This window comes from Dermacentor silvarum, chromosome 1 (genome assembly GCF_013339745.2).
Source record: "Dermacentor silvarum isolate Dsil-2018 chromosome 1, BIME_Dsil_1.4, whole genome shotgun sequence".
Classification (NCBI taxonomy): domain Eukaryota; kingdom Metazoa; phylum Arthropoda; class Arachnida; order Ixodida; family Ixodidae; genus Dermacentor; species Dermacentor silvarum.
The window spans coordinates 98,277,750-98,303,629 of record NC_051154.1 but is presented as its reverse complement, the minus strand read 5'-3'; the positions used below and the strand labels follow the sequence as shown (position 1 = coordinate 98,303,629).

At 46.6% G+C, this 25,880-nt stretch overlaps 1 protein-coding gene and 2 long non-coding RNA genes across 6 annotated transcripts in view; 1 reads left to right on the top strand and 2 right to left on the bottom strand.

Moving 5' to 3' along the window:
* Nucleotides 1–163: 163 nt before the first annotated feature.
* LOC125947153 (uncharacterized) lies at nt 164–1,775 on the bottom strand. The gene is made up of 2 exons (XR_007468133.1): nt 1,313–1,775; nt 164–297 (listed from the first exon to the last, which is right to left on the bottom strand). It is a non-coding gene; the product is annotated as an uncharacterized LOC125947153 (long non-coding RNA).
* Nucleotides 1,776–11,103: 9,328 nt separating this feature from the next.
* On the bottom strand, nt 11,104–13,016 carry LOC119433322 (uncharacterized). The gene is made up of 2 exons (XR_005188342.2): nt 12,689–13,016; nt 11,104–11,695 (listed from the first exon to the last, which is right to left on the bottom strand). It is a non-coding gene; the product is annotated as an uncharacterized LOC119433322 (long non-coding RNA).
* Nucleotides 13,017–16,956: 3,940 nt separating this feature from the next.
* The window catches only part of LOC125947134 (uncharacterized), a 32,140-nt gene continuing 23,216 nt past the window's right edge, over nt 16,957–25,880 (top strand). For all 4 annotated transcript variants that reach the window (XR_007468132.1, XM_049671519.1, XM_049671512.1 and 1 more), the window contains exon 1: nt 16,957–17,199. Coding sequence is in view for 3 of the 4 variants with exons in the window: in XM_049671519.1 (XP_049527476.1) it covers nt 17,088–17,199 (112 nt within the window). In the remaining variant the exon portion in view is untranslated. The remainder of the gene's footprint in view (nt 17,200–25,880) is intronic.

Below are 25,880 nucleotides of genomic sequence, written 5' to 3'. Positions count from 1 at the left end.
TAGCACGCCGGCTGCGCCCCCCCCCCCCCCTTTTTCTTTCCCTTTTTTTTTTGCGCTTCGTGCAGAATCGGCTTATTATTTAGTAAAAATGATTGCGAACGATCTCGTAAAGTCCCATCGAATCTGTGCCACGTGCAATTTCACAAAGTATAGACGCAAGACCTTTTGTGCAATGAGGAAATATTTATTTTGCTCTATATAAAAGCTCGTTCCGCGCTTTTTGTGCGTTCATCCAACGTTGTGACACCAGCAGGTAAGGCAGTAGTTCCTGTATGAAGCTCCACCGGACGGTACCAGCTGAAAAAAAAAAGTAAATTACAAGCATGTTACATTTGCAAGCACGTAACAGCATGTTACAAGCATGAGTCATTTTGGTATTTAGACATAGGAATACTGCGAGGCGAAACGTGCGAAAGCGGTGAATGGGCGGCATTACAAACAAAAGCAATTCGCTTTTACATACATGGCGTAGAAAATACCCGACTGATCCCAAACATATATGAAAACATCTGATTTCCAAGCGTTCCCCAATTTCCGGGCATTATTTCCTGCACTTAGGCAGCACAAATACACGAGCGACTTCGCGTTTCCAAAACTTGGCCTCGGGCGACGCGACGGTACGCGACATACACAGAGACGGACGCAACAGGCACTCAAGACAAATGCGTGGGTGCAATGCCGTTTTTCAGTCCTTTAGAAGACGTAATTTTCGAATTACAAGCTTCTGATATGTTCATCGTTCGCGCGTTCTGCCGGCGCCAGCAGCACACCCCATGCATGTTATCACTCTTGGCAATCGCCCATCGCGTTTTCAACAGGCGTGAGTACCGAAAGAAGGTATATGTTGTTGCGGAGCCACAAAAAACGTCACAGACTTGTCCCTCTAAGATTTATTACACGCCAAACTAACTTTATCACCACAGCCGAGCTGCTTATCGCTAACTGCGTCACAGCGCGCTGTGCGGCCAGCGTGCCTCAAAAGTACCCCAGAAAGTAACGAAATTACTTTTCAGTAATGTCTGGCGTCAGAGAAAGCGGCACAAACTTCTCCTAGCAAGATGCACTAGACTACACACCACGGCTAAGTTCTCGCTAACTGCGACACGGCGCCCTGTGCGGCCAGTGTGGCTCAAAAACCGAAATATGTTACAATAGTCCCCTAGGAAGCGTCGGAAACATGTCTCAGCACGATTCATTTACTCAAATTAACTGCGCCAGGATGGCCGAGCTGTTTTTCTCTAAATGCGTCTTTAGTCTCGGTCCCGTGCCGTAAGCCTAATTGCGTCGTAGGCTGTGAAACAAGATTTCTCACCTTGCCGTAGTCCAATAGTGCAGTGGTGTCTTGTCCCAGTGCAGAAGGAACGCAAGAATACGCCGAGAGCCCAATGAACCAGGTTACGTTTAAAAAAGAAAAAAAAAAAGGAGACAGACGGGTCGCCGCGCGCGAGCGCTCAAACGCGCGCGCAGCCATCCTCGCTGGCTTCGGGGGAGTGTCTGGCGGATGACGCATGTATCTGGCGCGTCATTGACCTGTGGCTAGGTAAGGCAAGGAAAATAAGTCGCAAAGCTTAAGTTCATTTATACGCAAAACGTTTTAGTTTTCGCGGCAAAGAATTAAAAAAATAAATGAGTGCCTGTTAACTTAAGTTCACTTTCTTTTTTTTTTCGATGCTCGCGGCAGCTAACGTTCGGTGTCAAAAGTATAGCGTGACGTATGGTGACGTGTTTCCTGTTGCCAGTTTTTGCCGAGTGTCCCCTCTTGTTGAATTTCTTTCTCTATGCTGTGCCCACAAAAGCAAGTTGCACTCGAAGCACGACAGCGGCGAACACAGTCGGCGATCGTCGAAAATCTGATCAGCGGCGAAACGCGTCGGCTTTTATACATGAGTCATCGAAGGTTCCAGAATAATCCCTGGTACCCGCGTGTCCTCCAGAAAGTTCTAGACAATTCGCGTGGCTCATACAATCAGATTACATGAGCGTCGGTGACAAGAGACAACGGATAGAAGCATCGATAACGTTCGAGAAACTTCCGATACATGCAGGCGCGTCCTGTGCCTATATAGCGATAACGTTTAACATTTCTTAGCGGGTGAAAAGCGCTCACTGGTGAAAGATAAACATGTATACGTGTCACTATGATTAGGCCACAAAAGCACTTTTTGTTTCTTTATTGCATGAAAATATGAGTAATGTCATGCGAACGTTATTTACATTACATTTAGACACACACTCAAAAAACAAACGCACACATGATACGCAGTACAATGAACGTTCAAAAATCGGGCAAACAAGAACACAAGCGTCCAGATGCGAAATCCTCTCAGAAACAGGATCGAAGGTTCCAACCGCACTACGTACTTCAGCACCCTCTTCTCGAAAGACTGACCTTATGGAGTGAGGTGGCTCGGCATGTCTGTCGATCATGTGCCTTCTCCATAATCGATGGTGTCCTGATAACATAAAAAATGCTATGGTGTAATACTGATTGTCTTTTTGAAAAGAAGGAACCGGACACCCTAAGATGTGAAAGTTCTTTTTTGATAGTTTTTTGTAAGATTTCCCAAAAATAAAATATGTCACGACAAAGAATAACACAGTGTTCTATTGTCTCTGGTTGGTTACAAAGTCTACAATCTGCATTCCACGGTACATATACTCCTTTTTCATGAAGCCATGGTTTAACTTGCAAGGTGGAAGTGTGCAGCTGAAAGAAAATTTCAGTGTCATTCCACTCTGTGAAGGTGGCTGACCAGTGAAGCAAGAAGGAAGGGAGGACGGAGGTTTTTAAGGTAAGATAATCGCATGACCAATTGTCGCACAAACAAATGCACAAGACTGAGTCCTCCCTTCTCAAGTAGACGTATAGCTCTCGAGTACCAACACCATCTAGATATTTGAGATGATTGCCGCGTGTTGATGTTGATGATTACGCTTTCTATACTGTGCCACATACCCGCAACGGGGGATTGGGCAAGACGCATGTCCGCGTGTTGATGGTGGTGGTGGTGAAACTTTATTCCCAAAAAGGGTCCTGAAGGACACCAGACTGTTCTTCAAGGTGTAGAGGGCACCTGCCACGTCGGGACGGGAAGCCCTAGGCTCTCCGCCGCTTCGCGGGCCTTTTGGACAGCCCAGAGTTATAGTCTTGGAGCTGTCTGCTCCTAAGAGCGCCGTCCCACTTGTTCTTGTCCTCCAGATAGGAGGCCTGCATCGCGCATCCCCACAACATGTGTCCCAAGTTCACATGTCCACCACACTGTGCACATGATTGAAAGTTCCGTCGTAGTCTGGGTCAATTCGGCTCATACGCCAAGGATTGGGGTACGAGTTCGTCTGTAGCAAGCGGAGAGTCACTGACTGCGCCCTGTTAAGTTCCTTGTTTGGAAGGGAGAATTCTCTACGTCCTAAATAAAAGTGCTTGATGAGCTCATTATATGTCTGAAGTTGGTCCTTAAAGGCCTTAGGAGGAGACGAGGGGGTCTGCAGGGGAGCGCGGCTGGCAAGTCCTCGCGCAGCCCTATGAGCGGATTCGTTAAGGTTCCGCTGTCCTCCCACGAATCGCTCGCGTGTCGATTATGACAATGATTATTTCTATACACTGGCATTTACCCACAACGGGGTTTGGCTAAAAAGCGGATGGTACAATGGCCCATGCCTACAACGGGAGATTAGCCAAAAAGCGTGCGTTACATATTGTACCAACGTCAACTAGCTCTTTGAGATGATAGCTGCGTGTTAATGATTATGATTTCCAAATTATGACGCATACCCGCAACGGGGTCTCGGCCAAGAACGGTGGCCGAAAGGTTCGCTTCATATAGATTCTAGCATGTGCGTTGGATCTACATAATGTTTGGCTGTTTATCTTGAAAATTGTACTGTCTTGCATGACCGTAACGAACATACCACGAAAACAGAATTACCTGTGAACTAATTCGTAAAACTCAAGTCAATGCTTTTTTTAGTACGTTTCCTTTCTATAGAGTATAGGATATTGTTCTTATTCGATCAATGGTCACACTGGCATTTCCAGATAATCACAGTTTGAGCTGATATAAAAGAACGCTGTTCAGGTTTTCAGCTTAAGTTTACTCAGATTTTCTGGTTTGGACACAACACATGTTGGAGAGGGTAATTCTTTCAGTCAGAGCGTTAAAGGATGGGTAAATGTAATACTACGAGTTGGATTTATGTGGACATATTTCTTAAAATCTTCTGTTCTAATATACGTCTTTAGCTCTCCGATTTATGCCCAGAATGGTGTGGCTGACTCCGGCTTTCACGTCGCTGGCAAAATTAGGAAGGCAACGTTTTTCATTCTTGTTCAATTCCCCTGGATTTGGCAACAAGTGAGCATTATGCTTCAGAAATATAGACAGCTTCATTCTGGTATCTGTACTAATAGCAACGACTGCTGGGATGAATCCCAGCAGCCGTTTTTATGAAAGGCGGCACTCCTTTCTGAACCTTGATGACAGCTGCCTCATAAACCAACTGGTAATGAACTAGCATGTGGTGTAATTTAGCTTGCTTGCAACTGCAACGAAATTTTGCACCGCGTAATAGCCTAGCTTGAGAAAAAAACGAAAGCATCAAGTTTTCAGCTCTGTAACTCAGTAACAGCATTCTGTAAACTATACCTATTGAGATATCTAAAGGGGACAAAATATGTGCACTATACACCATTTGTTTATTTTCATTCATTTATTTCCTCTCAAGGCCGAAGCATTACGGGCAGGAGGGAGTATATTATGCTAAATAACATTAATAAAAATAAAGTTAGGTTACAACGGAGCGGCTGTTACAAATATTCATAAGCAATGGCTGTCTTGAAAGCATTGACGTCGGTTATCGATGGGGATGAACGATTCAGCATACAATGTAGTACAGCTTCAAGGGACGCCAACATTTAAGGGACGATCCGTGCGTGGTGAAATGTAAAAAGGTTGCCGAAAAAGGGCGTCTCTGAGGGCTCGATTGCAATTCTAAATTTTATGAAATATAGAAAGACGTGAAATTTCGCGACGCAGTGAAAGATCTGGCAGGCTTAGGGCATTTTTCATTGAAATGACGCTAGAAGTACGGGAATATAGTTCGAATAAATGAATCGAGGGGAGAGATTTTGAATCTGTTCTGAAATATATACCACTACTTTGCGAGTGAGACTTACACGAAAACCACCGTAAACATTGCAATAATCTAACGTAAGCTAAAAATTGCTACATCACATATGATACAGCATACCGATTCACGGTGGATTTGTTGAGGAGTTATGAATATGCAGACATTATGCTTGTGTTTAACTATAATGCCATACGTCAAGAATTAGCCTTCCTATAATCGGTAGAATTAATATTTTTTAATGCACCCATGTTCATTTCAATTGGTCTAGCGGTTGTCTATAATGAGAGAATTTCTACGTTTTACATGTATTTCTACAGAGAAATCCGAGTTCTCCGCAGGCTAAAGCTTTCTCTTAATGAAGAAGGGTAATGGTTTGGGCTAGTTGGTTTTCCATGACGCCTTAACGCCGGTTTTCCATGACGCCTTAGATGGTTTTCTCTTAACGCCTTAACACGTGTGTCTGCGCAACACTTGTATTCCTCCAATAGCCTCAAAACCTGTGCGTTCATAAGATAAGCGTCACTAATGGTTGGACAAAGTTATACTTTAGGATCATCCTCCCATATTTTACTGCAAATTCCTGAGTAGGTCAACCAAAAAAATGTCACAGTTTCGCCCTAAGAGCGAAGCAATGAATGCGATAGCAACACAGCAATGTCATACGAAGTAAGGTGAGCGGCTTTGGTAGCAATATGAATTGTAGTAAACATGAGCTGATTAAGTAAGCAGGTGTGCTGCGGCGTGAGTAGACCGACATGAAGAGAGACTCGATGACCACGAGAAGGCGCGTGTGAAACGGTGGTGTTGATGAGAAGCGCTGCCCGTGGGCAGCGCGTGCGAAGGGACACACCTGTAGCGCTGCACTGCCGATCCGGGCAGCATTGCATGTGTAGCGTGCGTTGGAAAATGTGGCCCGACTATTACTAACTGTGGTGTGAGCGCGCACAAACAAACATGAATAGATCACACTGAATGACTGCAGACAACGACTGTCAAAACGCTGGCAGCAAGCAGAGGGCGAAGGTACGTGCGGTCTATCGCTTCAACGGAAACTGAGCCGCGAATACACAGAGCATAAAGGTCAGAGCCGTGTGGAGATAGGAGACGGTGCGAGCGAGCGACGAGCGCGGTTGTTGGCAGAGTAGAAATGCCCCCCCCCCCCCCCCCGCTCCCTCCGGCGCTCGCTTCCCGCTTCCTTGCTTGCGCGTGGAAGATTGAGTGCGTTCGCTCTCCGTGACAGCGTGCGTCCCCGCACGCTTCCGCTCGGGCATACGGCGCGCGGCGAAGATTTTATCTATACGGAACCTCACGGCGATGGCGACGACGACGGCGACGGCGACAGCGACGGCAGAAATTCGGTGGAAGTGTCCATATAATTGCTATCGCAATAAAACATGCACTGCATACATACATAATGGTTGAAAATGTTATTCTTAGTTTCAACGAACACGATTCGCCAGATTTTGTGCGTTTTAGAGTTTCGCATTGTTTACGTTCGAAGTCATTAAAAAATGCGAAAAGTTGTCGGACGGCCCTACGCCCCTGCCCAGCAGCGAAAATGCGAAAAATACCTTACTGTAAAACGTTTACCCCTCGGTTGGCGACACTGTGCTGCATTCATTACTATAATAAGCCCTTGGGCGCGGACGGCACGAGCAAGTGGCGTTCGAGATTACAAAGTTTCTCCATAACTTGGCTGAGAAAAGACACCACGTAACTTTTCAGTGGCTTCCATGCCTCTGCGACGACATGGGTCAGAGCGTGGGTCCAGGCCGATGACGCTTCATGGTCAGCTTATGAACACGACACGCAGAAAACGACCCCTTTGTAAAGCACAGAGGACGTTAAAAAATTTCGCGTGCTTGCACGAGACCTCACATAGTCTGTGTAAAGCGTGCGAAGTTTCCAAATTGACCGGCTGCCCCATGTGGTCACTTGGCTTACCATGTATCGCTAATGATGCACCTTTCTCTGCCTGTTATAAGCCAAGAATACTTATGAAAATGTTTTCATTGTAATTATTTATAGAACACCCGGCAGACACTTCCTAACTTTGGGCGCCTCCTTCTGCATGTGTACTTAATTGTGCGTGGAAGGCTATATATAGTATAGCAACCGAAGTACAATGCGAGTTCTCTCGCTCGTGATTTTCGTAAACAACTTCCGTGTTAATTATATCTGCTTTTCCAATCAGTGCGAAGCTTTCTAGCTGCGTCTAACGATATAGTATAGAAAATACCAATATTAAGAATTGCGAACCCAAGGTGGAGGAATAAACTTTATTTATAAAAGTTAGCCGATGATAGAATCATCTGATGCGGGCGGCGTCTCTAGTCCAGGACGCCGTGGGCCTGAGCCGATAACTTACTGTAAATTTTTAGCGCAACTTTTCCATGAGTAGCAAGCAAACTCGTGTGTCATGTCCTTCGGCATAAACCAACTTCGCACCATGCGAGAAGCGAGGAAATGGGTGATAAATAAAAGCTTTCTTCGTAATTCCAATGCGATTTTGCACCACTGCGCACCCTTAATTCACCCCAGTACTTATAAAAGTGGCATGGCGATAGGTCTGGCTTCCGATTTTTGCGATTTGTCACGCTATCAGTGAACGAACAAGTTGAATTATGGGTCAATAATGCGAAATCACATACTGCTCCAGCAAAATTTCTGTATGTCAATGCAGCCTTCTGAATACTAGCCGCGAGAAATGACAGGATTTAAAAGGGAAGTGTCCCAGTTGAGATCATGAAACTCCTCGAGTAATAATTACCATCCACGCACTATTAATTTTGACCTATTCGCGTCTTTATTGAGTAGGAAGCGCTGGTGTATCACACAAATTACCCGCCACTGAGGCTCACTGGCTAAACATCCTGCTGCAGAGTACGAGTTTGAACATTCGACTTGTGGCCATGTAGGCCGGGTTTCTGTGAAAGCCACAAGCGAAAGCCCCAATCGCGAGCACCGAGATACATTGACCGTTAACGCGACAGACCATTTTGAAACCGGCAACGACCTTACCAGTCGTTGCCGCAGAAGGGGAAGAAGACGCCGTTATGCTTCTTAAAGGGAAACTGAACAGGTTTCCACAAAAATCGAGTTATAAGCACCATTTGATACTTTTGAACACCCTGAACACGAAAGTCGACAAGAAATTTGACATGGCGCAGCCAAAAACGCGTTATTAGCAAAAAACTTCGAGCTGCGACGGCGGCGCGCGGCGCATCCGGCTCGCATCGATGATTGGTGGAGCGCACCGTGACGTCAATCCATGGGTCAACGAGAGCCCGCCGCAACGTGACAGTTTCTCACCAGGTACTGCGACTACCTTCCAGACGATTTCGCACGGTTCACTCGCTGTTATGGATAATTTTGATCACTTAGGGGTGATTGGCGTGACACCATACGCGTTTGAACCAGTGGCCCGACAACGAGAAACACCTACGCCAAGCGCGAGCGCGATCGCCAGCGCGGAAGTTGGAATGGCCGGAGCCCGCCGGATCCGAGGACCTAATTGCGACATTTGCCATTGCGGCGTTTGTGTTTTTTTTTTTCAGTATAGCTGTGCTGTTTTGTGACCCACGGTGCTAGAAGCAGCGTTCGACATTGCCTTAGCAGTCAGAGTGCGATTGTATTATTTCATACCGGGCGTCCTTATAACAGAATACGGAAAGAAATACTCGTTTTGTACACAGTGCATTCTACTGTTGCTGGTTTGCAAGTAATAAAGTGCGACTGCCGAATTGCCCTGAAGGTACACATCGCATGGAAATTATTGTATTTGCAATATAATTTAATTCAGTGTAGATATTTCTTTCACCGATGCATTATGCTGTGCTGTGACCGCAACAAACAATGCGTGCAATCATTGCTGTATTCTATCTTGCAGCGAATGCGGAGACGCACTGTCAGCACAGTGCATTTTGCAGTTACCAAGTCACTAAGATAACAATACAAGGTGCAGACGTGCCAGACAAATATACGCCGCACGGAAGTGAATTTTTCTTATTTTTGCAGTATAGCTGTGCTGTTTTGTGACCCACGGTGCTAGAAGCAGCGTTCGACGCCGTGACGGCGTGCTTGGGCTGCTTGCAATGTCGTGCGGGAATTTGACGAAAAACAAAAAAGTACGCCACTGCACGTTGTTATGCATATCTCTGCGGTTTACTGTAGTTCTATTTTATGCTTTTTGGCCCTCGATTCCCTGTTGTGTTGAAACGATCAGAGGTAAAAGCCCACTCCTGTCGTTTCACGCTTTTGAACAATCCGCCGCTTTCCTTAAAGCAAGTGATGTAAGCACTCAGGCGTATGGGCACTTAGGTATCCGATTGAAACATTATTTTAGGTGTCTTTTCTACGTGACGTATATTTCTGTTGCGGCAGGTGTTCCTGCATGCACTGCAGTGCGATGGCAATAGAAGAATAATGTTTGTGCTGGCAGGAAGTAAACGAAATTCCTGCAAGACAGAAAAAAACAAAGTGTATCACAGAAGGCTGCTCTCGGTGGCGGCGATTCATTCCGTTTATGAGCGAAGATCGATGGCACCACGCCTGGCCTTAGTCGAGCAGATTTCACCGGAATTCCCATTGCACGCATCAGCGATAAACTCTGATGGTAATCACTGTGCCAAAAATGTTTTGAACAGAGAAGAGTGGTTCTTGAAGGTTTGAAATTAATTCGTTTCACCGCTGCGATCCACTGAGCAGCTTGTTTTTTCTGCCGTGGGAAATTGTGAAAGATGACGTCGTCTCGGCCGCCGTTGGTCGTACAGCCACGTCGTCTCGGCCGCCGTTGGTCGTACAGCCGTAAGCAGCGCAAACGGACGGCATGGTGACACTGTATGCTTCTTAGACGGAGTTCTCCTTGCGGTAACAGTCCTTTGAAGCGTTAGCCGGAAACGCAGGGTGGAGATCTTGATCATTTGCGATAAAGGCCACGGATACAACACGAGTGACGCGCAAAACCTGCACACGCTTTCCGCGCGGGTGCCTGGGACCCCTATATTGACGTCATTTCCGCTAGCTTTCCCATTCCGCCGCCGCCGCGGGCTGACTCCGCGAGCCGCGGTGGGCGGAGCATAGCTGCGATTTTAATTCTTAATTACGCCGCCGCTACTTGTATGATGGAAAAACAAAATTTCGTACTGGGGATTTCAAGTGTCTGCGCTTCAGAAAAACGTGACTTTTTAGAAACAGACGGCTTTAGTTACTGACTGATGCCAACTTGTGTTAGGAAAAGCGCGAAGGGACAAGGACGGCAAACACAAGACGAGTGCTTCCTGTGTCCTTCTGTCATCTTTGTCCCTTCGCGCTTTTCCTATACAATGAATGCGCACCAACTCGGCCAATTCATCATTTTTATCAACTTGTGTTCACGAACTTGCGCGTGCGCCATGTACGTGGTGCCTCCAGTCTGTTGTATCATCCCTCTACTCCTTCCTCGAGCCCATTGTAGGAGAGCAAACAGACTTTCTCTCCTGGTTGACCTCCCAGCTATACTTTCTTTCGTCTTCCTCGTTAACTGCAAATGCTTCAATCAGAACGCTTTGATTTTAGAGCAAAATGTTTTACTGCGAGAGCAGTTAAAAGCTCGAAACTGGGTTTGCCGAGTCCATCCGGCCGCTCGCCCGTCCGTTCGCCCGTCCGTCCCTCAGTCCTTTCCGCTATGAATCACGTTGCACGAGACATCACGAGGTCTGCACGTCGTTGTCGTCTCGCCGTCTACGGGCCACTTCCTCGTCCCCACCTTCACCCTCGCCATCAGTCGCCGTAAATCACCGCCACCTCGCCCTCGCCGTAAATCAGTCCAGAGCCGAAGAAATCACTCAAGTCTGCAGATTTTGTTTTTTTTGCAGTTATCAAAGACGCGACACATGGAAGTGCAAGCTATCGTTGCTTTGTTTTTTCGTGCATACAAAGTAACGGTGAAATGGACGCGGACTACGAGAAGAGCACGCAGGACGCGAGACACAGCGATGAACTAAACACTGCTTTATTTTTGCATCACAATAATGTTGAAAAACAACAGAAGTAGACATTTGCCAGTACAGTTTTTTCATCGGCTAGCAGAGCAGACGGCGTACTAACGCAGCATAACGTGCACATCTTCCAGGTGCACTCGTTATTTCCAACTACGACATCACACTTAAATTATCGCATTTAAACACCTGACCATTTAATGCGCGCCTGTCCCGGAAATCGACGTTTGCAGCCTCCCAGCTTTGCAGCCTCCCAACCAACGTGGTGTTGTAGGTCTTGCACTGGCGTTCTCTTTACACTATGTATGCCGACCCTTGCAAAGATCCCTCATGATATCCAATTTCAATTTTCACAAAAAATCAATTAAGGATATCAGAAAGTCAACAGAATTGTTAACGACTTCTGTAAGTCTAATCATCGTCGAGCTGTACGCCGAAGCAGAACTTTGCACCGCAGGCCCTGCTGCAGCACGTTTGGTTGTATTGTTCACAGCGAAGGTCCTCACATGTCACGCTGCTGGGCGGTTCGGTGCAGCCGCCTTCGGGGATCTGGAACAACGGGCACAGGGGACGGCGCGGCACTTCATTTCCTGTAAAAAAAGATCGTCATCGTCGTTGTCATCAAGATCATCATTCAGTCGTGCTTTGAATGCACGAAGGTTGGCAAAAGAAACATGGATCAGAAACGGGTATTGGTCACAAGCTACAGCATATATAGTTATGCTATTTTGCCCAGCTCGTTGACCAGCATAACCAGGACCTAAAAGAAGAAACATCAAAGTGATATGCTAGAGAGATCCCCTTGCGAGGCAATTTCCTGCTACGAATACTTGCCGCAAAATTTCTACTACATTTCTCAAGTCGAGCTGCGGACAGCTGAATAACAGAAGTGCACCCGACGACGCATTGTCGTGCGGTGCACGCTTGCTGCCTTTGTTCGCGATCGTTTTTAGTAGTCAAAGCAGCGTAGCGTAGCGCTAACGGGAGACAATCATAAGAAAACACGGTGCTCACTCAATACTATGTATACGAGTATGTGCGCTGTTTGCGCTAACCTACCATCATTTTACGATTACGTGCAAACACGCCCACATTGCAACTATAGTCCTTCGGGTCTTTCAATAGCATCTGCACGCACGTTGCGGGTGACGTGCTCGCAACCCACTTAGATCCCCCGCGCCCTTCGCGACAAAGGGCGTGCGCGAAAAGTCTTAAAGCTGTTGCTCGCTCAGAAGACGGAACAGAAACGCCAGGCTCGGGCATTTTGCATCTGTTCCGCAGCTAATGTTTTTATCTGAAACAGGCACCTGTTTAAACTGATGCTGCTCAGGCTAATAAAAAGAATACACAGTTAAAGAAAAAAGCATGTCTAGTCCTGAAAAACATCTCTCCTGCTTCAGAAAGCTCATAGTTGGTAATAACTCTTTGCTTTTACCAGCGTCTTTTCTATTCCGTTTGTTGGCACAATAAACTCGTTCCCTATTTTATGCGAACATTATCGCTTACGAACAGCTGTGTGAACCGAATCTCGAATGGCAATGCAGCTATAACGATCGTTTGGGAAAATATAACCCGTTACTCACCGATCGTAGACGACTTTGCGATGTCTGAAAGGACAACAAGTGCGATCGCAGCGATTATGTAGTGCGCCTTCATTGTGCTTCCGGCGTCCGATTCAATATTAATCACTGACTTTAACCGCTATATGTACGCTTTGCAATAAATTATATACGTGTGCGAGAACGGCACGGCTTTTAGCCTCTGACTCTTTCAGGAATAAGAAGGCACGGTATATATGTGCCCGGTAAGGGTCACGTACAGACGGCGAGAAAGAACGCTCCATGTACGGCGCCTTATTTGATAGGCCAATCTACATACAGCGTCACCAGACGAAAGACGAAGATGGTTGGAACACGATGAACACGTGTGCTGTCAAACAGCTGAGGCACGCAGAAGTGAAGGAGACGCAGATATATTTCTCACGTGGCAGTAAAACCCCGCATGCATACTCAGCTTGCGCATCTTGTTTTTATCTCGGTGCAACGTCCGGTCAGCAGCCTCTCGTTACAACGCGTGCTGTACAGCACGTGCGTAGACTGCTCTGCCGAACCAAAAGGTTGGACAACGCTCGCAGCGCTGTTAAGCGTTGTCAAGGCAGGGCCGAAAAGTTTTTTTTTTTTTTTTGTCTGTTCCTTTTAAATAATTTTGGAGTTTTACGTGTCAAAATCTGATCATGAGGCACGCGGTATTGTGAGGGACTCCGGATTTATTTCGACCATCTGGGATTCTTTAACTTGCACTTAAATTTGAGTACGTGCACGAGCGTTCTTGCATTTCGCTCCCATCGGAATGCCGCCGCCGAGGCCGGGTTCGAACCTTCGTGCTTAAACCTTCAGCAAAGCAACGCCATATTAAACAGTGTGAGAACTTCGCAGTGCTTCACAACTTCAGTTTTCCTTGTACTTGCTAGGACTACTCTCGACTATTGCCGTTTTGCGTGTACAAACGCGACAAGTTAGATATGAGGGACGTAGTAACATAGGGCTCGAGATTGCTTAAGGTCATCTTGAGGGTTCTTTTAACACGCACCGATATCTCGGTTTCGCGATTGCTTTCGCGTTTCTCCTTCATGGGAACCCGATTTACGTTCTACGTGACGCCATCGGTCAAACGGGGGTGCCACATCCGCGCCATCCACCGGCGGCAAGTTGTTCTTCTGTCAAATTTCATTTCCCTTTAGCTTATTATTTCTGCACTTCAATTATAAACTACAAATAAATTCTCCGGTGCTTTACTTGGCTTCATTATCAGTTGGCCTCATATGGAAGTAGATTATATGCAGCATAACAGGTATTAATGAGTATAACTGAACAACAACATCAATCCAGAAAGTAATAAGCATCCAAAAGAATAGGTGGTAATCTTGTACATAAAAACACAAACAACGAAAAGTTCACACAACTGTACAATTAGAAGATATATAATACAATATACAATTCAATATAAATAAATTGTTATAATTTATTGCAAAGAAAATGGCTCTAAGGGGAGATTTAAAAGATGCAAATAATGACGATGATTTTAAACAGTTAGGTAAATTATTCCATTCATTTATTGCTGTGTAAACTGAAGTCGTTTGACCATCATCAGTGTGAGCACTATGGGTTAAAGGAATTTTTTAGCAAATTTTGTAGGATTGTTGTTTATGAGTAAGTTAACATGAATGAGGTTACATTGTAGCTTATTTGTTACTAACTTGTAGAAACTAATATGCTGGTTGAAATCGAAAATTTTCTGAGACCAAGAAGATCTTGTTATCACGGCGTAAGTATATATAGTCTACATTGGTCTAGTTAAAAGTGCTGGTGATGATACGGATGGCTTGACTTTGAATGTGCTGTATAGGTAAAGGTGACGTTTGTACGTGTTTCCCCAAGAAACAATCGAATATTTAATGTGACTATGAATAAAGGAAAAAAAAACAATCAGAAAGGAAACCACGAACCAAGGCTTAGATGGGTTAAGGACATTTGATTAGTAAAACACCAGCAATTAATCAATAGGTGTTTGGGACCGTAACTGAATGATTCAATTAATCAATTATTTAATCAATCAAGAATGGTAACAAATAAATCAGTATATGCGGTCATTAAAAATCCCTTCTAGCTCGCCCGTTTTAAATATTCGAGTTTTTTCATCCTTCAGTTTTTGCGGAAAGTACTTTCTCTGAACGTAAAGTTTATAATGTGCAATAGAGGAAGGGAACTGTAATAACCTATCTGTTTTATTCTAGCAGAGTAAATGCCACCAAGTCCTGGTCCAGTAGTTCCTTAACTATTTTATTACACTGACAACTTCACCGGTGCATGTGGGACAAAGAAAGACTTGGTATGCTGAGGCATAGCGACATAAGATAGATTATCTGAAGCAGAAGGCTAGTCGCCAGACATCATTAAACTCGACTGCAGAATCAATATTGTTTGTTAGCATCCGTTTTCCAGTGTCGGTTAGGCTATATATCGTGTGTCCCAGATAAACGTTATCCAAGCTGTTCAAAGAAAATAAAATATTTAAAAAAACACGATGCAAGATACAATTAAAAGACCTAAAGTGTTGGGTCGTCAGAGGTCTGGTGGCCGAACAACACGGTAATAAAATCGCATCTTGCACCATGTCTTTTAAACCTTTTTTTTTTTTTGAACAGCTTTGGGGAGTGCTGAAAAGTTATAATAAGTTGTCACGCGTTGCAAGTATCATTCGAATGCTTAAATATTTCATTTTCGAAGTATGCCCCATTTGACCTGCATCAAAACAGAATTCAGTGTGTTAGATTATCTTATTTGGGTATTGTTGTTGTTCTTGTTTTAGCTGCCCCAAATTTTTAAAAATCACCTGTGGCCTATATGGCACAATTCTATACCTTTAAACTAACTTACTCGATGAAGCGGACATTACTTCCACGAGCAATCAAATGCGTAATGAACTAATCATTAAAATGTCACTGGTTTAATACTTACCAATTAATTTACAGCACATATTGCAATTTACGAATTGTTCATTCGCAAAGCATATCATCTTAGAACGAGTTCTGAGAATGGCACTGACTTCAAGCTGTACGCCGTTAAACTTGCGGTAAAAATGCACTGTTGTTCCACTTACTTTTTAAAGAAAGCGCTGTTTTATGCATTGCAGCACAAGAGTAACTGGAATGCCAATGTATTTCGTCGCACCCTTTCAAAATTAATGTCTCAAAACTGGTGTCACCCTGAAAATTTGTTCCAAGTGGATACGCTTTGCGGACTCGCTGGCTACAATGCGCAAATTGCAATGTGCCGTAAAGTAATAATTGAAAAAATTTTAGTGAAATTTTGTTAATTAGTCAATTGCGCATTTGAGTTTTCATGGAAGTAATTTCCGCCTCATCGAGTAATTTGTTCAAGGGTTGCCACAGGCAACTTAAAAAAAATTGATGCTGCTAAAAAAAAAGCACGTGTTATATAGCTCTGTCTCATAACCATGTTGAATGGCTGGAGTAACGATTTCTTACAAAGGTTGTGCCATTTAGTTATGCGTTTCAAGATCCTGCGCGTACTGCCCTAAAAGTTATCGGTATCACAGAAACGGCAAATACCTCGACGGTAAGTATTAGTTCAGAAATTAATTCACTTAACCGCTGAGCTAGCTCCGCAAATAATGACTCAAGAACCGCCGTATTAGTAAACAAGTTCCGGCGCCACCTCGCACTCACAAAAAATGAGACTGATTCTGAGTGCAAAACGGACACTGTACTTTCGACACCAAGTGCTGGGGCACGCAACAAATATGGAATAATTTTTTCGAAAGAAAATATAATACTCAGTTCCCGTCGACCGCTGAGCGAAAGCTTCTCAGCCAAAGTGACGATGAAAAAAAAAAGCACTTTGATATGGCGACTAAGGATAGCGAAAATCCTGTATATCCGACCCTCGTTTCGCGAGCAGAAGGCGGTGGGCAGTGTTCGCGGTCACACTCTTCTCGGATAGACGTTGTCCGCCAAGGCTTCAACTTTACGATGGCGCCGCATCGGCTCAGATGGGCTCGCAGACACGCACCCCTTGTTCCACTTCCTCTCTGCTCTCAATGCTGCTGCAAGAAAATGCGACGCGACGTTGAGCCTTTCTTCACTATCGCGAACCGAGGCATCCAGATAATACAGGCGCTCAAGGGCAGTCATAAATGTTTGTTAAAACACACACACACACATTTCGTGTTAAAGCAACATAAAACGAAGCGAAATCGGGTTAATGCGGGACAAAAGCGAAAGTCGTGAGGAAAAAAAATAATGGAAGGCAACGGAGCCCAGTGAGCAAGGTTTTATGCGCGCGCGCACACAAAGAGCCGTCGTGAGTGGAGACGCTGCAAACGCGGGCGCTGACGTGGCCCTGGCAAGCGCAGGCGGCACAGCGTGCAGCCTCGTCGGCCACTAATCCTTCTCGATCCAATATGGCCTCCCCGGTGATAGCTTTCGTGACATTCGCAGTGCTAGATATGAGTGCCGATGCCGGTAGCTTTATGAACATCGAAGTCAAGCCAAAGTTTGAAGAATGCCCAAAGAGTGAGTTGTGAGCCCGTATCCGCGAGCCTAATATGGAACTTTCTAGTCTTTTTTTTTTCTGTCCCTGTCAACCGCACCGCTAGTGCCGCCACATCATTTGCATTGAGGATCTAGATGCGAAGAACATAGCTCCGCTCAGTGCCACGTAATATCAGTGGACAGCGTGACTGGATTACAGAGAAGAAAAAAAAGATATCCTGCATGCTGTAGAGGCGCAGGTAATGCTCGTTCATGAACAGAATGGAGGGCTTAACAAACACAATAGAGCGAACAAACCATCAAGACAAATATCGGAGAGAAACATCCGTAGTGCTGTTAGAGATGCGAACGACCGTTGTGACGGTAATGAGTACAGCAATTTTGCAACCATCTCACTACGAAGAGCTCAGTGTACAAATTTAGCCGTCCTTTGTAAAACGGGAAAACTTCACTAGTAATCAAGCGTTCATGTACCGGAACTGTGACATCAAGGCCGGCATACTAATCGTACATCGATAAAAGTCTGCCTGTCGCGTCATGTCAGTAACCTTTTGTGCCCATAAAGTCGGGGAAATGTTGAAGTCATATATAGGCTTTACTAACAATCGGATGTTTCTCTTAATAGTGGGCAGGCCTGTACATTTTTTGACGATCTTCCTGCACACATGTACCAATATGATAACTAAATGACGTGCTCCGATCCAACATACAGGGCGATTCAGAAAGTAATGCCTCCAAGCCCACTGTTTGGCCAATAATACTGCAAACATTTTGAACTCTTTATCATTCATGCACTGATGTTTAGGCTATATAATGTCACTTACCACACCTTATCTCTTCTCGTTCCAGAGTAATCGAGCAATCCATGGCATCCAGTGATGACGTCCGGTTGAAACAGCGGGCTGTAATTTCTGACTGCGGAAGGTTGTGGCTTGTGTGGAGATTTGATGCGGCTGGATTTTGGTCTTTCACAGTCCTTGCCCACCTCCGCACAGTGCTGACGTCAACACAGGCATCCCCGTAAACTGCAGTCAGACGGCGATGAATGTTGATTGGCGCACAACCTTCAGCAGTCAGAAATTCAATTACAGCCCGCTGTTTCAACCGGACGTCACCAATGGATGCCATGGATTGCTCGATTGCTCTGGAACAAGAAGAGATAGGAAGGTGAGACAAGTGGCTGTCTATAGCTTAAACATCAGTGCATTAATGATAAGCAATTGAAAACGTTTTCAGTGCTGTTGGCAAATAGTGGGCTTGGAGGCATTACTTTCTGAATCGCCTTCGTGTATGCCCGTATATTGTACCACCTCTTACTAATATAGTAATAATATATACTCTTCTTACAAGGCAGTTGACCAAGCAAATGCTGTTGTCGGTAAGGCTCTGAAGGGGCAACTGTTCCTCAAAGCAAATCTTCGTGAATAGTCAGCGAACGGTCAAGAGGCAAGCGCCGCTCGATGACAGCGTGTATACAGTGGACAGCGTGCAGGTATACATGCGCCAGCGGATCACCGCGTCCTGTATAGTTTCCTTATCCTTTGTGCCCATGTCCTCTCCTTCCCCACGCTCAGGCGCTTTCTCGTCGTGAAACTTCTCAACCTGCTGAAGTAGCTTTCTTTTCGTCAGGTGCGAGTGATACTCCGGTCTGTGAGGGGATAAATCCGGCCATTCCTTTAATGGTGCATGTCAGTGATCCACTTACAGCTGGAGGAAAGGTGTGTTGGCGAGCAAGTTCTTCGGATAGAAGAACAGGGAACTACCTCTCCTACACTGTTCATAAATCCTGTTTGTGCTGTCGACTGCCTTCGTCCCTACTATTAGCTATTTTAGCTGTTCATGCGTTGGATGCGTCACTGCAGCGTGCTCACTGTTGCTGAACAAGTGGCATACTTCGGAAGAACTTGTTCTTGAGCTGGTTGTGCTTACCAACATGTTTACCTCTAAAAACACTGTGTTTCCGTCTTTATAGCGGTAAACATGTCGTTTAATTAGTATACTTTCTCTTCGCGTGACATATTTTTAAGGCAACTATTTCTTGAGGCGCGAAGGAAAGGCGCATCACACTTTGGGGGGGGGGGGGGGGGGGGGGGGGGGGGGAGTCACGCCTGCATTCTTCACTTGTCACTGTCCTGTAGTAAACGGTAGGATTTATTACTAAATAAACCTGCACTGTAGAAAAAGATAACTTCAGGGCTTAGTTTAAATTGGAAGTGACGGAAGGAGAAGGAGGTGATTTAGAGCCTTCGAGTCAACCTGACCTTTGAATATACAGTTCAGCGACTGTCCACAAGGCGTTCACATTGGAGGTGATGTTATGCAACCTTCAAAAGTGGCGACAATAAATGTCCCATGGTGTTTAACTGTGATGTCTGCGCGACCAGAATAGCGCCATAGTAGGTGATCGGTCAGCTGTCCCGCCAAAATGTCGTCAAAGTCACAGGATAGTGAAGGTACAGTTGGGCCTCTGTGTATGTCTGCATCAATTTCATTGACACTCGTGATGAAACACATGACGATTCAATTCCCTGGCTGCGTGCTCCCGCCATTAATGAGGGCAGTTTCAGTTAGCGCAGCTTCCTTCGTTGCTTTGCATGCCAAATCCAGGGCACAGAGCGGGAGATCAGCCAGAGTGGGAGAGAGTTACACCTTTTGTCTTGTTTAACGTTTGTTTTACTCTCAGCCGTTCATTCTCCTTTCATACAGAGTTAGACGCGCAGCGCCTTTGCGTGCACTGGATTCAGGGATTACGTGCAATATTATAGACAAACATTCGCTGTGCCAAGGTTTCATTTCCGAGCCTGACCTCGCAGTTCGACTGTCACTTCACCATAAACACCGGGCTCCAGGAAGCTTTGATGCGGTGGGACTGTGTTGGCCCTAGACATTTGCACTTATATCTCAACGGCGTCCAACTAATCCGTGTAATTTGCGAGTGCCTTGCCGACGAGGAAACGGGAGGTGGTAAAGTTGGAGATGGTGTGGTCACTCAGATAGCTGGAGAGCCGCGAATACAAAAGGCCACCAAGGCCCAGATCTAAAGTTGCGGTAAGAATCGAATGGTGCAAGACGTTTTCGTAACCACCTCAAAATCAAGTTAAACTGCACCCACTAGACAGCAGTCACTTCTTTCCTGTTGGACGGGAGACCAGGGACCGAATGCTCAAAGCTTTTCGTTCGCAAGTACTCCTGGTCATTACCAAGTTTACCAGGCGTACTGTGGTGCTGCAAAGATCACGAGTTGCTCTATTAATGTAGTACTTATGGGTTGGGGGTTAACAATTGCCCTAGCAGCCATGGTTGCTTAGTGGATTTGGCATTACGCTGCTGAGCACGAGTTCGCGTGATCAAATCCCGGTTGCGGTGGCCGCATTTCGATGGGGACGAAATGCAAGAACGCCCTTGTCCCATGCATTGGGGCACGTTAAAGATCCCCCGGTGGTCAAAATTAATACTACAACCTACTACTACAACCTTCCTACTACAACCTTCCTCATAATGAAATCGTGATTTTGGCATGTAAAACACCAAAATTCAAGTAAATTAACTAATAATATGCCCAGCATTATGATTGGCTGGACTTTTCTCTTACGAAGAATTCTCGCGTAAGATCTTTTTGTGAGGTCGATAACACCGTCTATTGTCGACCGGCCTCTTCAGAATCAGTCAACAAAATTAGGAAGCCCACTATTTCAGACTGCCGTATAGACATTCTAGACTATCGGGTACCATTCGCTCCATCACTTTACCAACGCAGCTTGCCGAGGTTATCGGTCGATAAGACGAAAGCTCGCGTGGGCAACTCCCGCCTTTCAGCAGAGCCGCGCTACGGTTGCACTACCACTTGTCTGGCTCTGTCGCTGTGTGCCGCAGTAAATTTTTTATTAGTTATTAATAGAGAAACTTCTCGAGCTTTAGCCTTTTAGCCTGGAGCCAAAGTTTCCTCAAGGGGACTGCTTTTCGTCAAGGCAACAGCTGCTTTCTGTAGCAGGGCTTATATACATGTATAGCTTTCTCTCAGTGGCGCACCGACGGGGGGGGGGGGGGGGGGGGGGGGGAATTCGGGGGTTGTAACCCCCCCCCCCCCCTTCTGTTTAACCCCTTTTCTTTCCTTACGCATTTGAGTACTGCAACTAAGATGTAAGACGCGCAATCGTCTGTACACTCGCAAAAAGCGCATTTTAAAAAAATTTCCCGTGAAGAAATCGAAATTAGTGCTGTTTAGATGGTATTGGCAAACTGTCAACCCCCCCCCCCCCCCCCTGGCAGAGATCCTGGGTGCGCTACTGCTTTCTCTGGCCCCAAGGGCGGGGAGCCTAAACGAGTAGGAAAGAGTAAGGTTAGCTCAGGCAAAGAGAGGCTTAAATGTAGAAAAGGAGGAATTAGATGCGGTTATGAAAATGGTGGTAGGAGAAGCGGCCGGTAAATCCTTTAGTGGAGGTGGCAGGCGACGCTTGAACCTCCGGCTTATCTGAAACGAGAAAGCGAAGCAGTGGCTAGGAGAGAACGAAAAAAAAATAACAGTCACGTGTATGCAGTGCTTTTAATTGTGGTCTGCTTAGTTTTGCCCCCCCCCCCCCCCCAAAATAAAAAAACAAGAAGTAAGCAGAACAGGTTTTGTACAGTTGAAAAAGAGGTAAATATTTTGACCGGTGGAAGCTAATGGAACGAGGAGAGCGTCCTTTTTCCTTGGCAAATGCTGCTTTAATACATGACAGTCTCTACCAATACATACATAGACGAGCATTTTCCCCCAGGACAACATACGTCCCGTATTAGCTGACAAGCAGCGCCGTGACACACTACAGCCAACACCTCGTTGCCGCGTCGATCACCACGGTACATCAGACATTTTTGTCATTCACGGCGAGGCTAAAGACTTGAACACAGACGGCGACACAGTCGAGGCCATGATAACTCTGATAAAGGGGCTGCAGGTCAGCGAGACAGGCATGAAACTCATCCTGGGAACAGACTTCCGAGGCTCGCAAGTAAGCACAAGCCACTTATCCAACAAGCATGACCACTCGGGTAGGTCATGCACAAAGAATACGTAAAGTTAACGACTTTCTCCGGGAAATTAGACGCTATAACGAAAACGCAGATACCATCCACCAAATAGAAAGATGTAGACTTTAATGATAAGCTGAAGATGTTAGTCTGGCTGATCACCTGGCTGATTGCCTGGCACGTTACTCCAGGTGCTAGGTGATAATTATGCTACACACAGTGATCACATAAACATACAAACAGCACCACGATATTCCAGTTTCCCGGACAACAATAATATTTAGACTAGTCCACATCTACGACGCTGTGAGCCAGGCATCTTTCTCTGGCAGGCAAAACGCACAATAAGAATCTATACAAAAAGATCACATTCATCGATTAAAGAACCTTACTGCGTGTAACCTTAGCTCAAAAACATCGTCTGCAGATTACTGCAAATCATATCTACGAGCACGTCGGAATTGGCCATGAAAAGAGCCTCAAGCAGTCTGAGGGGCCGCTAGCCTTTCAAACTAAGTACTCCAACGCGCTCCCTAAACATAAATGATGTCCTACGAAAATATCATCCAATTTTATTGTTACGGAGCGTTTGGACAGCACCATACGCGATAGAGAGAAGAAGTATAGTGATAGACTGTGTACTGGAGCTGTGAACACTGTGAGCTGTGTATCTGCCTGCGAGTCTACCACTAAACAATTACATGTGTTTACGTGGGAATATCCATACCCAGGCGTTGAGACAGCAGGGTTAATAGGTGGCATGCGACGATGGCAGAAGCGCGCGACATGGCCGGCGAAACCGCAAGCGAAACATATGGGTCGGTTGTCGCGCGTGCGCCAAGGGTTCTGAACTTGGCTTCGAGGCGGAATAAGAGGCGACACGGGAGTTGGCACTGCTTGAGGTCGCACTGTCGCAGGAAATGCGAATGTCGGCGGCGCAGGTCACACTGCGACTGCGGCATAGGTCAGAGGTGCCGCCACGGGAGGACATGGTTGAGCCAAAGGTAGCGAGTCGGCAAGTTCCTCGCAAATGGCTCTCCTAATGGGAGCAGCCAGAGATGTGTCAGGCTGTAGGGGTCGATCGCTGAGAGGCAGCATAGACAGTTGGCGCGCCACCTCCTCACGAATAAAATCCTTAATCTGAACGGAGAGTGAGGATTCTGGCGAGGAGTTGGAGGGAAGCGTGAGGCCCGAGAGAGAGTGGCCGGGTGGAACAGCGCCGCGCGCAAGGACCCTCTGGCGACGCAGCTCATCGAAGCTCTGGCAAAGAGTGACGACAGCTGCGACAGATGAAGGGTTTCGCGCGAGAAGCATTTGAAATGCGTCGTCCTCGATGCCCTTGAGGATGTGCTTCACCTTGTCCTCTTCACTCATGGTAGAATCGACGCGGGCGCAAATACCGACGACATCCTCTATGTAGCTGGTGTACGTCTCGCCGGGCTGATGAGCGCGCTGGCGTAGACGCTGTTCAGCACGGAGCTTTCGTAAGGCTGGGCGGCCGAAGACTTCCGTGAATGCTGCCTTGAAAGCGGACCAGGTTTGGAGTTCCCGCTCATGATTGTGGAACCAGAGGTTCGCAACGTCAGCAAGATAGAAGATGACGGAACGTAACTTCGTCGGGTCATCCCACTTGTTGTTCTCACTGACGCGCTCATAGGTAGAGAGCCAATCTTCCAACCCGCCGTGGTTGCTCAGTGGCTATGGTGTTGGGCTGCTGAGCACGAGGTCGCGGGATCGAATCCCGGCCACGGCGGCCGCATTTCGATGGGGGCGAAATGCGAAAACACCCGTGTACTTAGATTTAGGTGCACGTTAAAGAACCCCAGGTGGTCAAAATTTCCGAAGTCCCCCACTACGGCGTGCCTCATAATCAGAACTGGTTTTGGCACGTAAAACCCCATAATTTAATAAGAGCCAATCTTCCACGTCAGTCTCACCGGCTCCGCTGAAGACGGGGGGGTCCCGCTGCCGCTGGACGGCGCCGCAAATGATGGGCGCGGCGGAAGCTGCAGGCGGATTGTCGGTAGGCTCGAGCATGGTAGCGGCTGAAGCAGTCGGCAACGTTCGGCTGCGAAGTTCCAGGGTGAGGTCGGGGATTGCAGCACCTTCCACCAAATGTGATATGACGATTTATTAGACGTCTCACGCAATTGAGGCAGTCCACGAACGCTGATGGTGCGCACAGCGACAGACGCAAGAGCACTTCTTCCTCTTCTTCACTACACATGTAAATAGTTGTGTTGTAAGACGACGCCCGGTACGAAGGCAGAGCCCTTGTGTTTCAACGCAGCGCGAGAAAGCCAGCGAGCACCAACCCGACAAACGATGATGATGATTATGAGGATGGGTATTTACAGATGAAGACGATGATGAATTGCACAGTTAGCGCTCACACTATATCCACAGGATCTACATCAACATCTACTCCCCCCCCCCCCCCCCCCCCTCACGAAAGCGGTCGGCAAAGCCGTGAGTTAGAAATGGTAAAAACGCCGAAGATACGGTTTCAGGTGAGAGACGTGAACGATTTCGGTGCTGCGGCAACGGCGGTCAGGTCAGTAGCCGAGCTAACAGGAGCGACGCGATAGTTCACGGAAGATGCTCTTTCAAGCACGGTGTACGGGCTGAGATACCTGCGAATAATTTTTTTCACAGAGTCCCGGTACTCGAACAGGTGTCCGCAGGAGCACTTCGTCGCCTGGGTGGAACGAAATGACACGACGCGTCACATCACAACGGACTTTCCTCTTGTCCTGAATGGTCGTGGTGCTGGCGCGCGCAATTGCATGGCAGTGGGCATCGCGGGTGGCAAACTGCTCTGGTACTGGTAGAGATGCGGATGGAACAGAAGGCGTAGAGAGAAAGGTGGTGTCCCAAACAAAAGACGGTGCACTGCCGTAGACGAGGAAAAAGGGGTTGTAGGTTGTTGTGCGTTGAACGGCAGTGTTATAAGCAAACGTGACGTAAGGAAGTACAGTGTCCCAGTTTTTGTGGTCTGGTTTAACATACGTGGAGATCATGTCGGACAGAGTTCAATGGAAACGCTCGGTAAGACCATTGGTTTGGGGATGATACGCTGAGGTGGTCGTATGGATGGTGTTAGAGGCCTGCAGGATTTCAGCAAGAACATGCGAAAGAAATGTCTTGCCACGGTCACTTAGAAGAACATGAGGCGCGCCGTGGCGTAAGATAATGGCGTGCAGAATAAACTCGGCGACTTCAGAGGCAGCGCCAGAAGGAAGAGTTGCCGTCTCAGCGTAGCGAGTTAGATGGTCCACGGCGGTGACAATCCAGCGGTGACCCGCGGGTGTAAGCGGGAGGGGTCCGTATAAGTCGGTACCCACGAATTCGAAGGGAACGGACGGGCATGGCAATGGTTGTGAAGGGCCGGCGGGAAGAGAGGTCGAACGTTTTCGGTGTTGGCATGACGCACACGAACTGACGTACTTGGCAACACTAGTGGACAGGCCGGGCCAAAAACAGCGAGTCTTAATTTGGTCATAAGTACATACGTATATAAGTATGTATAAGTATATACGTATAAGTATATGCGGTAATAAGTATATACGTTTGAGCCCTTACGCTTCCTCTTCGTAACAGTATAAAACAATTAGCACCTTAGAAAAGCGCCTCCGAAGGTACCAACGGTCAACTATTGGTATATTAAATACACGTTAATGCATGCGAAAGTC